Source organism: Somniosus microcephalus, chromosome 6 (assembly GCF_052327205.1).
Source record: "Somniosus microcephalus isolate GS21.2 chromosome 6, FLI_Smic_1.0, whole genome shotgun sequence".
Lineage (NCBI taxonomy): Eukaryota > Metazoa > Chordata > Chondrichthyes > Squaliformes > Somniosidae > Somniosus > Somniosus microcephalus.
The window spans coordinates 213,482,716-213,498,713 of NC_140992.1; the positions used below are offsets into that span (position 1 = coordinate 213,482,716).

The 15,998-nt window shown below is 40.8% G+C and overlaps 1 protein-coding gene across 5 annotated transcripts in view; it reads right to left on the bottom strand.

Moving 5' to 3' along the window:
• The window catches only part of slc12a4 (solute carrier family 12 member 4), a 184,102-nt gene that overhangs the window by 38,846 nt on the left and 129,258 nt on the right, over positions 1–15,998 (bottom strand). For all 5 annotated transcript variants that reach the window (XM_085991376.1, XM_085991377.1, XM_085991381.1 and 2 more), the window contains exons 10-14: positions 13,964–14,062; positions 12,407–12,464; positions 6,731–6,905; positions 4,180–4,298; positions 2,176–2,274 (exon numbers count right to left, since the gene is read on the bottom strand). In XM_085991376.1, the coding sequence (XP_085847502.1) occupies positions 2,176–2,274; positions 4,180–4,298; positions 6,731–6,905; positions 12,407–12,464; positions 13,964–14,062 (550 nt within the window). The remainder of the gene's footprint in view (positions 1–2,175; positions 2,275–4,179; positions 4,299–6,730; positions 6,906–12,406; positions 12,465–13,963; positions 14,063–15,998) is intronic.

Sequence of the window (15,998 nt, forward strand, 5' to 3'; positions counted from 1 at the left end):
GCAGGGATCGGTGCTGGGTCCTTTGCTGATTGTAGTGCATTTTAATGATTTAGGAGGTCTGATCAGTAAGTTCGCAGATGACACGAAAGTTGGTGGAGTGGTAAATAGTGAGCAGGGAAGCCTCAGGTTACAGGATGATATAGACAGGATGGTTAGATGGGCAGAACATTGGCAAATGAAATTTAACCCTGAAAAGTGTGAGGTGATGCATTTTGGGAGGACTAACAAGGCAAGGGAATACACAATGAATGGTTGGACCCTAGGAAGGACAGTGGATCAGAGGGACCTTGGCGTGCATGTACATAGATCCCTGAAGGCAGCAGGACGGGTAGATAAGGTGGTTAAAAAGACATATGGGATACTTATATTCTATGCCTCGGCTAATGAAGGCAAGAGCAGGGAGGTTATGATGGAGCTGTACAAACGCTAGTTAGGCCACAGCTGGAATACTGTGTGCAGTTCTGGTCGCCACATTATAGGAGGGATGTGAGTGCATTGGAGAGGGTGCAAAGGAGATTCACCAGGATGTTACCTGGGCTGGAGCGCTTCAGCTATGAAGAGAGACTGGACAGGCTGGGGTTGTTTTCCTTAGAGCAGAGAAGGCTGAGGGGGGACCTGATTGAGGTGTACAAAATTATGAGGGGCATATAGGGTAGATAGAAAGGAACTTTTCTCCTTAGTAGAGGGGTCAATAACCAGGGGGCATAGTTTCAAGGTAAGGGGCAGGAGCTTTAGAGGGGATTTGAGGCAAAACTTTTTCACCCAGAGGGTGGTTGGAATCTGGAACTCACTGCCTGAAAGGGTGGTAGAGGCAGGAACCCTCACAACATTCAAGAAGCGTTTAGGTGAGCACTTGAAGCTCTATAGCATACAAGGCTACGGACCAAGTGCTGGAAAATGGGATTAGAATAGACAGGGCTTGATGGCCAGCGCGGACACGATGGGCCGAAGGGCCTCTTTCTGTGCTGTATAACTCTATGGGCTCGATTTTCCAAGCCCCGATGAGGCGGACAGGGAGGCGGGACAGCATGTAAAATTGGAGAAATTGGGGGTGGGTGGCAAACCCACCCCCATCCCGCCTCCGTGCCCTTTTGCCAGGAGGTGGGAAGATGTGCAGCTTCGGGTCCCGTCTCCTGGAGGCGGGAAAGGCTTTTAATCCTTTTAATTGCCTGTTAACAGGTAGTTAACAGGCAGAAAAAGGGATTAGTGCCATTTTACCTTCACAGGTGAAGGCTTCCCGACCTCGGAGAACCCCGCCGGGTTGGAGGAGACGTGGAGGAGGTCTGCGGCAGTCGGAGGCACCTGGAAGTAAGGTGTAGAGGTGAGTGATGGGTGTAAGTATGCAAGGTGAGTGATAAGTTTAAAAGTGTTCACTTACCTTTTTTTAACTTCTGTAGCCTTTAGCCGTGCTGGATCGGGAGAGCGGACATCCACCTTGTCAATTTCAGGTAATGGCTGATGGACCCTCCGATCCATCAGACATCTGAAATTTACTTTTTTACAATGTTTTTTCAGTCCTCACCACAAAAACGAATCAAACGCAAGAGAATGTCAGTGTTTGACAGCTTCACAGAGCTGTCAAACGTCATTTCTTCTTTCAAGAAGTCTTGACAGATAGCACGTCTGACGTTGACGTGATGTGTCAGTGACTTCTTCCCTATTTGGCTTGCTGAGCCCGCCGGGCGGGCTTAACAAGCTCAATCAGGGGAAAATCCCTCTGAATGTTCAGGCGAGGATGGAGACGGGACATTGACACGACAAGCAGCAGTCCTGCCTCCAAATCACCTCCATTGACAAAATCCAGCCCTATGACTCTATTTAACAGTTGATCACAAGCATAGAGAATTTATAATCTGATGAGAATTTTAAAATTACTTACATTAAATATACATGTTGCTGTGATCAACTGACAATAAAAATCAAAACCATTCCCGTCCATGTGCACTCATACCCAACTGCATATAACTGTTTAGATTCCTCTCTGTATGTATCAGAATGGTGTACAACCTCAAATACCACAAATCATCCTTGTATGTAAACTTTGCAGTTCACAATTTAAAAATAATCCAGATTGAAGGGCAAAAGAAGCTAATACAAAGCTCATCTGGTTTCTCATTTCTTAATTTAAGCATGTAGAGTACAAGATAGATTTAATGCCTTTAAATCTGTTCTTACCAATGGTAGTATTTAAATCTTGGACGCCAGTTGGGAGTTCGTAGAAGTGTCTGTACTGCACAGGCCAGGTTAACAAACAAATAACACATTAAGAAAAACCTGCAAAATATGAATGGGAGCATTACTTGTATAATTCTAAAATTAAACAAAACGCAAGATACTATGGGCTCGATTGCCTCCTTCAATGCTGTAAACTCCTATGGTTTTGTTTTTCCTATACAGCAGTGAACAATTTGATTACAGTAACTAGAATGTGATCTGTGAATGCCTTTCTCTTTTTAGTTGCTCACACTGTACCATTCAAGATGCAATTGATAATTTAAAATTACTTTCACATTTGAATATGTATTATTTAGCTTGATTCTTTTTCCATGCATTTCATTCTATTTTTATTATTCTATTTTCACTTTCTTCATTCTTTTTTCTGCAAATTCAAAAGTTCTAATTTCATTTTTACTTTTTCAAAGCACAAACAATTAAGAAACAAAGTGGAACAACACCATCCAAAAAAATTCCAAAGCATCAGGAACAAATAGAACTATAGAAGGATATACAAAAAAAAACAGATGAAGCCATTGCCTGAGGAACAGAGCCCAGGCACAATAGGGCATCAGGAGAATCCCTTAAACCCAGCAAGTCCAGAGACCTGCAAAAAAGCCAAACATTAGTGAAAAAGACTATGATAAAGAGATGGGGGCAGTGGGAGTAACGAGGATAAATTGGCCATTGTAAGGAGAAAGTGCAGTCCTCCGTGAAGTGTAATGCAAAAACTGAAGTCCTAATCAGGGGCCAAATCTAATTTTTCTCTATTATACTTTCTTGTCTCATGCTCTTCACCCTTGAAAGTTTTTGCCATCCATTAATGTTATTCTTGAGGGGTGGGAGAAAAAAGCCACAGTCACCGTCGCAGATATCTTCAGGGCAGTTACTGACTCAATCTGTCAGGAACCAAGTGATGCAGAGTAACATCCCAACTCCTCGTATATCGTAGGGGAAGCCAGAAAATAAATGTCACTCAAAGCAAAGTTAAGACTTTTTGCTTCAACATTGTAACACTGTAGTTATGGGGCTCCCCGTCCCCACTCCTCCACATTTTCTGCATCTCTTCATTTTTTCTTTTTATATTTTCTCTCTCTCTACATTCTTTTCTGGGCGTCTCTGCATTCTCTATTCTATAGTTTCATTTTGTAGCTTAATTTCAATACCATACTCATCTGGCTTTCTACAAGAAATGCCCAAGTCTTCAAGGAAGAAATCTCTCACAAAGAGGGAGCTGAAGTAAAGGAATCCAGAGTTTAGCAACATTTTGAAATTACTCCCTAAACCAAATCAGAAGCTACTAAACAATGTTGAAAATATGCAGTTAAATTTGGTGTGATTCTATAAATGCATTGTATGTGAAAAGAAAGATCTGTGAGACCAAGAATACTAGAGCAATTACAGCTGTATGATCAGTAACAACGCTAGATGATCCTATTATTCATCCTGATCAAAAATGAACCTATCATGTTAATTGTAAAAGTCTAATAATCAAAAGCACAGAACAGAAAACCGGGAGAGTTTCTCCTGTTACCATTTATGAAGTTATTTTTCCAGTCGTAGAACTGTTAGATTTATCTGACAAATGTTCAGTATCGAATACTATGGTCGAAGTGACTGAGAACACAGATGTAAACAAGCGAATGTTAAGTTCCCATCCTAGCAGTATGAAAAAAAAAATTGTACATGCAGTCTTTTATTTATTCACATAATGTTGTACATATTCTACCTAGTGGCCAATGTTAGATTTTGGATATTTCTCAATGAAATTTGAAGTTGCTACTTTAAAATAAAAAGACAGACATCCAAAAGAATGTGGAGGGGAAAGGGAAAGAAAATATTTTTTTAAAAAGGAAAAGTGAAGAGATGCAGAAAACAGTGTAACTAAAGATCCTTAAGAGATTAAAATTTAAAACAGTGATTCGCTCAAAATGAAATTAGGTTTTTACAAGAAATTCCACTTACATTGAGAGAATGGGAGCCACCATGTCAAGAGAAGCTATCAGAATTCCAAGTTCAGCTATAATGGCTGTCAAAAGAAGGGCCCAGGTCGGCTCACCATTGTCTTTTCCATTGCCAAACACCTAGAATATTAAAGATACCATCAAGATCTTAAAATTCAAAAATCATAAACTTAGCCACATTAATATTTCTTATTCATTTCTCCATCATAGCAAAGAAATTCTGAATTCAAAAGGGGAATTGACACTTTGGTGACAGATTGGTTACTAAAATAGTAGCTGTAAAGCGCTTTGAGGGATCCCGAGATGTGAAAAGTACTAGATAAATGCATGTGTTTTCTTTACTGAAGCTATAATTTTATACGGTATACTTTCTGGATCATACACAGAGGGTATAAAAAAAGCTACATTTTTGTTCTTCAAAAATTTACTGATAAGAGACTACAATTCTGATGTACCGTAGAGAAACCAAAATGACAGTGAGGAGAAGACAGACCAGAACATGACAAGGAAGTGAATTTAAAATAGCTTTCAAAAGAATTTTCAGCTAGGAACTGTTATACATCAAGACTTCTATACCTAATCATTATTCTCAATTTATCAATATGGAGATATCTGCTTTGAGGCAAGCTTATGGTTTATTTCCACCATTTCTAATTAACTTCAAAGAAAATGAGTTCAAAAGAAGGGAAACTAAAACTGTGACCGATTTATTACTAAAATAGAGAAAATGTACAAAATTGTTAAATTGGGTTCACTATTTTACATATATGTAGCAAATAATATTAGCTGCGTTATAGCATAACTAATACGGTTTTGGTCCAGATCATGTTTTTACTTGTCCTTTTCTGCATTGGTTACCAGGCAGCATATTTAAGATTCATGTTAACAAATCTGCTCAGGCTCCTTGGTGAAAGTAAAAATGCTCAAAATGCTTATTAAGCAGTTTCACTTACACTTAACACTGTGCCTAAATGAGAAGAATGCTAGTTCTTATCCATGTGTCTTGTTTCAGTGAAGAAAGTAACATTCAATATAAATGATGCAAAGCAATATGAAGGGTAAATAGAATGTTTTTTTTTTTAAAAACATAATCAAGATGACCTTTACACAGACAAGCAAGGGAAGGCAGGGTGTCAAAACCAGTAACTTTGAGGAAAGAAAACACAACACTTATTAGTCTTAAACAAGTGATCCTGTTCCATGGAAATACATTTTGGACACACTTGTCACATTTCCCCCATCCCTGTTTTTGACCTTCGCCAAGTGTTTGGTGTCATGAAGGCTGGAAGAAAGACACAAAGACTGGACAACCTTAGTGAAGAATATTATTAGGACAAAGAAACAAGCGAATTGTCAGCAAAGTTGAAGGAAACCAAACTGAGGGTTTGTAAAAATAAAAAAAGACACTGGGGCTGAAATGCCTACCTTCACTAATTATAGTGAAAAGGCAGATGAGAGTTGAAACATTTTGAAATACTGCTTTTCACATGCATTTCTCTACTCCATCAGTTATGTGGACAGGGACCCGCAATCAACAGTGGAAAATAGAACCAGCTATTCTTTTCTAATTAATTTTATTTGGAATGAGTCAAAGGTTTACAGTCATTTGATTTCTTAAAAATCTTTTGTTTAAAAAAAACCAGTTTAAAAAAAAAGTTTTGCATTATTTGAATAATGTGCAAATGAGTCGGTGTGTACACAGGGACAGCTTGAAGTGATGTAAGGGAGGCAGCTGGAAAAAAAACTGCAGAATTTGTAGATACTTCAATTTTTTTTGTTTTTTTATTCATTCCTGGGATGTGGGTGTCACTGGCAAGGCCAGCATTTATTGCCCATCCCTAATTGTCCTGGAGAAGGTGGTGGTGAGCCGCCTTCTTGAACTGCTGCAGTCCGTGTGGTGAAGATACTCCCACAGTGCTGTTAGGGAGGGAGTTCCAGGATTTTGACCCAGTAATGATGAAGGAACGGCGATATATTTCCAAGTTAGGACGGTGTGAGACTTGGGGAACTTGGAGATGATGGTGTTCCCATGTGCCTGCTGCCCTTGTCCTTCTAGGTGGAAGAGGTCGCGGGTCTGGGAGGGGCTGCTGAAGAAGCCTTGGCGAGTTGCTGCAGTGCATCTTGTAGATGGTACACACTGAAGCCATGGTGCGCCGGTGGTGGAGGGAGTGAATGTTTAAGGTGGTGGATGGGGTGCCTATCAAGCAGGCTGCTTTGTCCTGGATGGTGTCGAGCTTCCCGAGTACTGTTGGCGATGCACTCATCCAGACAAGTGGAGGGTTTTCCATCACACTCCTGACTTGTGCCATGTAGATGGTGGAAAGGCTATGCAGAGTTAGGAGGCGAGACACTCGCCACAGAATACCCAGCCTCTGACCTGCTCTTCAAAATGTTTTAAATATAAAAAAAGATGAGATTTATTTGAAAGTTTCCATTAAGTATGGAGCACAAACAACAGGTAAGTTAATTTGCATGAACACCTTCCTAAAATGTATTCTGTAAATTGCAGCAGCGAGAAGGTTTAATCAAAACAAGTATATCATTGTACTAACCCGCAGGAAAGGAATGATGTTGTCTTTAGCTATTGCTTGCAACAACCGTGGAGCCCCAGTTAGGCTCTGCAAACCAGCTCCACATGTAGAGAAAAAGGAACCTATCACAATAACCCAGGGAGATGGCCAGGCCAGAGTTCCTACAACTAGATTATTATTCACTGCATCACCATACCTGGGGAGGAGAAGGAAAGCAAACCAACAATTTTGTTATACATATAAAACTTGAACTCCTTCCAACAACAAAAAGGAAATAGCCGCTTGGGTGTTAAAAGTATGAGCATTAGAAAAAGACATTGCACAAGTAAAACCAAACAATTGGAAAACTAGCACAATTCAGTGGCCCACAATTTGCTGTAGTAGGGCAATTAACGGCATCTGCCGTGAGTTAGACTTGCCCTTGCCCGTTTAATCTCATTATTTTGCACTGCAAGTTGCTGAAAGTGTGAGCAGATCATGGTGCAGTGAGGGAAACTGGGCATCTGGGATCGGAGTGAACAAGGTAAGTAACTGTGTATCTCCATAACCAATCAAATTGAAGGGTTGTGAAATAAACAGCACAAGGTCTGAGAATGAAGTGTAAATTGGAGTGGGTGTATTCAATGCCAAATCAGGTACAGAAAGAGAAATAAACAGAGGGAAAGAAAGATTCAATTAAGAGACAGAGGAAAAAAGCAGAAAGGAAAAGTAAAACATTTGATTTTAGTTTTATATTTTTAAAATATCCAACAATTAAAACCTGAAGGAATGAGACTCCACACTTGTAATAATTATTTTTCAGTGCCAGAGAGGTTCAATGGCAGTAATTAACACTTAGCAAATCGTTAAGAATATCGAACATCTAATCCAAGCATAATTAAATATGCACGGACCTTAAATGGGTCCAAAACAGGCTCCCTGTGACCATGAGACCATCTATAACGTTCTGTGATGAGTTTAGTTCGTATCTACCGCAAGTACAGAAACTTCAATGCATTTCAATGGTGAGGCAGACAGCGTGATGTTGTTTTCACACAGCTAACGGGGAAGTGGCACATCTCGGACAGTAGCTTTTGGATTTCTGCATTTAACCGCACATCTGCCCTCGCCTGACGTTGCTGTAACATTTGCGCATAAATAAAAGCGAGTGCCATTAGCCTCACCGTTATTTTGACAGCAAATTATGAGCCATCGTTAATCGTTAAACTCCAAGCTCCAAATATTATTGCTTAATCAGTATCAAATAATATTAATACTATAATATAATTTGTAAGATATAAAAGCGTTCTTAAACCAGTCATATAATGTTCACATTGAATGTTTTTGTCTCTTGAAATGCATCTAAAAAGACTTTTAACAGGAAATTACTGTCTGCTCAAGTTAGATTCCTGTGTTACCAGGGCTGAAAGGGTTAAATTATGAGGACAGGTTGGATAAATTTGCTTTGTATTTCCTGAGATTAGGAGGTTGAGGGGTGATCTAATCAAGGTCTTTAAAATGATAAAGGGATTAGATAGGGTAGATACAAAGAAACTATTTCCTCTAGTGGAGGGTAAGAGGGCATAATCTAAAATTAGAGCTAGGCCAATTAGGAGTGAAATCAGGAGGCACTTTTTCATACAAGTGGTACTGGAAATCTGGAACTCATATCCCCCCCAAATGGCTATGGATGCTGGTCAATTGAAAATTTCAACACACAGAGCAATAGATTTTTGTTAGCTAAGGGTATTTTTTTTAATTCGTTTTTATGGGATGTGGGTGTTGCCGTCAAGGCCCAGCATTTATTGCCCATCTCCAATTGCCCTTGAGAAGGTGGTGGTGAGCCGCCTTCTTGAACCGCTGCAGTCCGTGTGGTGAAGGTACACCCACAAGGGATATGGAGCAAAGACAGGTAAATGGAGTTGAGGTACAGGTCAGCCATGAGCTAACTGAATGGTGAAACAGACAACAGGGGCTGAATGGCTTACTCCTGTTCCTATTAGCCACTACTATTAATACCAAGAAAAACAATTTAAGGCAACACATTATGAAGCCGTAAAATCCTTTGTCATTTTGAACAGACTACACAGTATCTGTCTGGACAGTTGTATCTCTCCAGTGTCAGCGATTTGAACAGTTTTAGACTTTTGGCATTGTACCTAGAGAGAGGTATTCCAATATAAAAGGTCTTTGGTAAGGGAGGGGTGAAGAATGCAGAGACATCATAGGGGTTTGCTAACTTCCAGTTCATGTTGACTACAATAGTTTGATAGTATATCAGTTAGTGTTACCTATGCCAAGTCATCCTTTGTGCAAAGCCTGTATCATGGGTAGTAGTACAGATGGAGAAAGAGGGAAAAGGTAGCCCTGGTGTAAGCATTCACATTTTCATTTGTAACTCAAAAACAAAGGGCTGAATCTTAACTCCCAAAACAGGTAGGGTGGTGTTGGGTCAGAAGTTAAAATTCAAAAAATCTGAAACAGGAACCCAAACCGCCACTTCCGGGTTTAATGGAAATGGACGACCAATCCGCTCACGGGAAGCGGGTTGATCATTTAAAAATTATAATGAGGCTGCCTGCCTTCATTTTAACAGCCATTCTATTTTTAAACTCATGTCGGCCGGGTTTCCCAGGCCTCGGGAAACCCGGCAGCTGAAAGGAGGAGAGAAGGGCTGAATCCATAAGGTAAGTGCCTTTACAGCACTGCTTGTGGGCAATGAGGAGCAGGAGTGTTTCTTCCAGGCTCAACAAACTACCCAGTAAACTTCATCCCCCAAGCAATCTGTCTGCTACCTCCAACCACCATTGCACCCCCCCTCCCCCCCACAATTGGGACCCCAACACTAAACCTACCTGATCGCCTTGGTTTTGGCCTTGTGAAGCAGGCTTCCCGCCCAAAAGGCCTCTAGTCTGTCAATCAGGCTGCCTGTAGGCAGGAACCCGACAGGAAAATTTTTTAAAGGCGTCCTACAGTTAAAACTCATTCTTCTGGGTTTACCAAACTCACAATAGCACACCCTCCCCCCACCAACCCCCTTTGCACCAACTCACCTCCAGGCTAAAATCCAGGCCAAAGTCTTATCACTCAAGTCTTTGAAAGTACAGTCAGTCATTCAGTTATTGGGGAAAATGTATACAAGCTAGGATCAGTATAAAACAGACCTTGCAATTTGAAGTCTCTATGAAAATTGCAGGCTATCATTATTTGTTATTAACAAGAGACACTAATAAAGTAATTGATTTAGATCTAAATACGTTGTTACTTCAAAAATACATTTTCCAAACACCAAAAAATTACGCTACAGGGACCAAAAAAACCCCACATAATTGTGAAGCTTATCTTCCAAGAGAAAAAGGAGAGCTCCACTAACTTGGTCCAAGTTTCTGAACCAGTTCATGAAAAAGGAAGTTGAAAATTGTCACTTCCTCAGATCATTCAAACAATATACCCAAGGGACTGGCTGCCAACCATATAACTGATTTAGAAGGTTTGCACAGAGGGTATAAAGTCATCCTGACAGCCATTTATTGACCCCGCAAGCTGTGACATTTCAATAGCCTAGCCCTGGTTGAGGATATTGTTTCACTATCACACGGAGATATTTCCTGTCCAAGATGAGATACTTGATTTGAGATCAAATTCCACTTGTTGACTTATCTATTCAATGACATTGGCTCCCAAAACAGGGCCTTTGACCGTCAGTAGTGGATACCCTAGTAGGCTTTGCTCCCACTTGCACGGAGTCTTTCAGGTACGAGGGAGACCCAAGGTGAGGAGGCTGGGGCCAAGGGTCAAAATTTGACAGAACCGTTAGGTGCAAAACTGTATCCATCAGATTAGAGGAGCTACAAACTACAGTATATCTGTAGCCGGGTCTCAGCTGGGAAGGATCAAAGACTTTGGGGCCAAGCAACTAATGAGAATGCACAAAAGTGACAATTTGCACATAAAGGACCTTGGAAACCAGACACAGGAATTATTAACAGGGGAGGTGCCAGAGGACTGCTAACGTAGTACCATTATTCAAGAAGGATAATAGGGATAAACCAGGGAGTTACAGGTCAGTGAGCCTAACATCAGTGGTAGGGAAATAATTGGAAAAAATTCTGAGGGACAGAATTAGTCTCCACTTGGAGAGGCAAGGATTAATCAAGGATAGTCAGCATGGCTTTGTCAGGGGGAGATCATATCTAAACAATTTGACTGAATTTTGAGAGGGGGTGACTAGGTGTGTGGATGAGGGTAGTGCAGTTGATGTAGTCCACATGGACTTCAGTAAGGCTTTTGACAAAGTCCCACATGGGAGACTGGTCAAGAAGGCAAGAGCCCATGGGATCCAGGGCAATTTGGCACATTGGATCCAAAATTGGCTTAGTGGCAGGAGGCAGAGGGTGATGGTCGAAGGTTGTTTTTGTGACTGGAAGCCTGTGTCCAGTGGTGTACCGCAGAGATCAGTGCTGGGTCCCTTGCTGTTTGTCGTGTACATTAATGATTTAGATATGAATGTAGGAGGTATGATCAGTAAGTTCGCAGATGACACGAAAATTGGTGGAGTGGTAAATAGCGAGGAGGGAAGCCTCAGGCTACAGGACGATATAGATGGGTTGGTCAGATGGGCAGAGCAGTAGCAAATGGAATTTAACCCTGAAAAGTGAGGTGATACATTTTGGGAGGACTAACAAGGCAAGGGAATACACAATGAATGGTAGGACCCTAGGAAGGACAGAGGATCAGAGGGACCTTGGTGTGCATGTACATAGATCCCTGAAGGCAGCAGGACAGGTAGATAAGGTGGTTAAAAAGGCATATGGGATACTTATATTCTATGCCTCGGCTAATGAAGGCAAGAGCAGGGAGGTTATGATGGAGCTGTACAAAACGCTAGTTCGGCCACAGCTGGAATACTGTGTGCAGTTCTGGTCGCCACACTATAGGAAGGATGTGATTGCATTGGAGAGGGTGCAGAGGAGATTCATCAGGATGTTACCTGGGCTGGAGCGCTTCAGCTATGGACAGGCTGGGGTTGTTTTCCTTAGAGCAGAGAAGGCTGAGGGGGGACCTGATTGAGGTGTACAAAATTATGAGGGACATATAGGGTAGATGGAAAGGAACTTTTCCCCTTAGTAGAGGGGTCAATAACCAGGGGGCATAGTTTCAAGTTAAGGGGCAGGAGGTTTAGAGGGGATTTGAGGCAAAACCAGAGGGTGGTTGGAATCTGGAACTCACTGCCTGAAAGGGTGGTAGAGGCAGGAACCCTCTCAACATTCAAGAAGCATTTGGATGAGCACTTGAAACGCCATAGCATACAAGGCTATGGACCAAGTGCTGGAAAATGGGATTAGAATAGACAGGGCTTGATGGCCGGCGCAGACACGATGGGCCTTAGGGCCTCTTTCTGTGCTGTATAACTCTATGACTGTTATATAGACAGTGTGAAATACCAGACATTGAGCAGATAATTTTAGATTTATTTAAAAACTTACTACGTCTACTTTATTGAAAACAATGTAAAATGTGATTTTTAAAGCTTTGAAAAAGTCATCAGCAATTAAAAAGATACTTATAAAGGAGGACTGCTGACTAATCATGAATACTTTATTGGATATTGTTCTAAAGAGACTCAATAAAAATTATGACACAAATCAAAAGCATTTTCACCCATGAGATTTCTCAAAAGAGCAAATTTCATGCTTTTCAAAATAATGCAGTACTTACTTATCACGAAGTACAACATCTTCAATACAAGCTCCAAATAACACCACACTGCTCAAGTCTGATTTTCAGTCAAGTGAAATAAGAGTCAATTCAATTAAACTTGGTACACTGCTGAAAGTGTGTTTCATCAAGTAATTAACAACATAGTTGGTTTTACAAGTAAATATCACTGGATTTGAGAAAACATGATGTGCCATTTTGTCAAAATGCTAACAATTAGAAATAAACATGTAACTTTTTAATATGTATTCCCCTCGCTCTCCAATTAAATTGTGTGCTGCTGTTTCTCATGCCCATTCTTCATTTTTCAGCCAAGAAAACTAGACAGGGGGCAGAATAAGGGCACGGCCTGGGATCATTCATGATTTTAGTCGTGATATTCTTTGCCGGTTGAGAAGCTTAATAAGCCACATTATAAGACAAAGTAGGTGAGAAAAACATTGTTTTAAAAACTGGACTACTTCCCATTTAGGCTCCAGGTCCAAACTGGACAGGTGGGAGCCCTAGCAGACTTCTTCCACCAATACTGCTCTGTGGCCAACAGGAAATTAAATATATATGTTTAGAACTCCCACCTCCTCTCGAAGATAAAGCATTGCATTGGGCAACCAAACTGATATCCAGCTTAAGGCATCTGTGCTACAATGATTGTTTGAAGAGTTTGGGATTGTTTACCCTGAAGAGAAGGCTTAGGGGAGGTATCGTTCAAGATTCTTGAGAATAGATAAATTGAACCCCAATAGTATTTTGAGATCCAGAAACTCTACACTAGAGGACACAAGCTTAACCTTAGAAAACGTAACATGTGGATTAGACTACCCAGGGAGACAAAGAAGAAAGACTTGCATTTATATAGTGCCTTTCATGACTTCCTGATGTACCAAAGTGCTTTCCAGCCAATGAAGTACTTTTGAAATGGAGTCACTGTTGTAATGTAGGAGACGCGGCAGCCAATTTGCACACAGAAAGATCCCACAAACAGCAATGTGATAATGACCAGATAATCTGTTTTAGTGATGTTGGTTGAGGGATAAATATTGACCAGGACATCGGGGAAATCCCCTGCTCTTCTTCAAAAGAGTGCCACCTGAGGGGGCAGACTGACAGTGCAGCACTCCCTCAGCACTGCCCTGGAGTGTCAGCCTAGATTTTGTGCTCAAGTCTCTGGAGTGGGACTTGAACAGTGGACCTGACTCAAAGGCAAGAGTGGTACCAACTGAGTCACAGCTGACACAGACAGTGTGGAAAAATTTAAGGGAAAATTGGATAGGTGTTTGTGGGAGTAGACGATGGAGTAGTATTAATTTTTGGGAAGGACAAGATGGACTATCGTTCTTCTCCAGACCTGTACCTCCCTGTCCGTCCTCTCTTAACCTGCCATTAAATGATCTTAGCGATGATTGGCAAAACTTGCCTGAGAAAGGCAAACAAACTGCAGCTAACAAACCTCATAGGGAGTCCAACATGGGACTACAGGAACTACTATGCCACCTACTTAGATTTTAAACTTTGTATGTTTTGTACGTATCACTATTTGTAATGAATTAAAAAGGATACAAATTAGTGAAGTTGTAGCAATAGCCAAGATTGTACCAATAGGAATTGACTTTTGTGCATCCTTCAGGTCTCCTGATCTATTCGAACCAGCCATGATACCTAACAGATAAAAGCAGAAAATGGATATTACAATGAAAAAGTATCGATTGTTTTCACTCACATTTTTCTATTATATTCTGTAAAACACAAGGCTGAATATGGTATAAAAGGATAGAAACTGCAAATAAAGCTGTAAGTACAGCTTTTCAGAGAGCATACAGTACTTTTTTTAAATCACCATTAGATGTAGAGCAAATACACTACTTACCTAGTGGCAATATGTCAATACTGTTCCTACTACATATCAATTAAAATACTCCACTTGTCTCGGACAGCTATTTTCCCAGTGAAAAGAAGAAATTTCTCCCCAAAAAACAGAGATTTATACCCCATTATATACTGCAGTCACTTCCACTGAGGCAAACATTGACAAGAGCAGTTGTCCCTGCCAACGCTTTGCCCCGGGGACAGGGGACAAAACTACGGTTTGTCAAAACATCAACTTCCCTGTCCTTTCACAGATGCTGTCTGACCATCTAGTTTCCAACATTTCAGATTTCCAGCATTTGCAGATTTTTTGCTTTTTGTTCAACAAAGCTACTTTGTTCATTATATTACAACAGAGCCTCTGTTGGCAGCAAATAGGCTATTAGATACTAGGCTTAGCTTTACTGTATGGAATATATATTTCTCATTTAAAAAAAACAAACCAATGAAAATTCAGCAGAAGTTATATGCAAACACCCCTTTTGTGTGTTAGAAACCATACTTAGCATTGTAACTGAAACAAATGAGTTTTTGTGCAAATGCTTATACTGGTGACAGTTTTATTATTTGCTTCAGTGCTAGCACCAAAAGCTTACTTTATAAGGTCACTGCAAAAGTGTTTAGATTAGAACTTAAAGAAAATCAGAACACAGTCTGAATAGAACCTAACATTTTTTTTCTAAGAATACAAGTTTAGAAAATAAATAAAACACAAAAGAAACAATGAGCAAAGGATAATGACAATTGTAAAAATAAACCAACTTCCAACAGCAAAATGCAAAACCTTGTAACAACATACCAAGTGTACCTCATTATTTACACCCGGTACAGCATTTACATGCTAGCTGATATTAAGTATAGCAAAGGTTGCCTGCACAATCTCCATATACCAGCTGCTCAGCCTGCTGTCAAGATTTGCTTCTGTGATTGACATCAGTACCAAAAAACACTATTCTTGTGCAACAGTTTCAAATGTAATGTGTGAAACAATCATCAAGTACCAGCTCATGAAAAAGTTGAGAAATTAGTCGCAAGTTAAATTAAAACTACATTTCTGTGGCATTATAAAAATTATAGAGGCTATCCACGTTTCAAAGAACTGGTGTGTTAGCAAATGGTACCGTGTGTCGTCACTGACGTTGACCGCAAAATTCCATGGGAAAAATTGTGAAACTGAAATAAAATGCTAAAAAAAATGTTTATTTGTTCACGGGATGTGGGGGTCATTGGCATTTATTGCCCATCCCTAATTGCCCTCGAGAAGGTGGTGGTGTGCCGCTTTCTTGCACTGCTGCAGTTCGTGTGGTAAAGATACTCCCACAGCTGTTAGGGAGGGAGTTCCAGGATTGTGACTCAGCAAGTTAAGGAACTGCGATATATTTCCGAGTCAGGATAGTGTGTGACTTGGAGGAGAACTTGGAGGTGATGGTGCTCCCATGTGCCTGCTAGGTGGTAGAGGTTGCGAGTTTGGGAGGTGCTGTCGAAGAAGCCTTGATGAGTTGCTGCAGTGCATCTTATACAGTAGATGGTACACACTGCAGCCACGGTGCGCCGGTGGTGGAGGGAATGAATGTTTAGGGTGGTGGATGAAGTGCCAAGCGGGCGGTTTTGTCCTGGATGATGTCGAGCTTCTTCAGTGTTGTTGGAACGGCACCCATCCAGGCAAGTGGAGAGTATTCCATCACACTCCTGACCTTGTGCCTTGTAGATGGTGGAAAGGCTTTGTGGA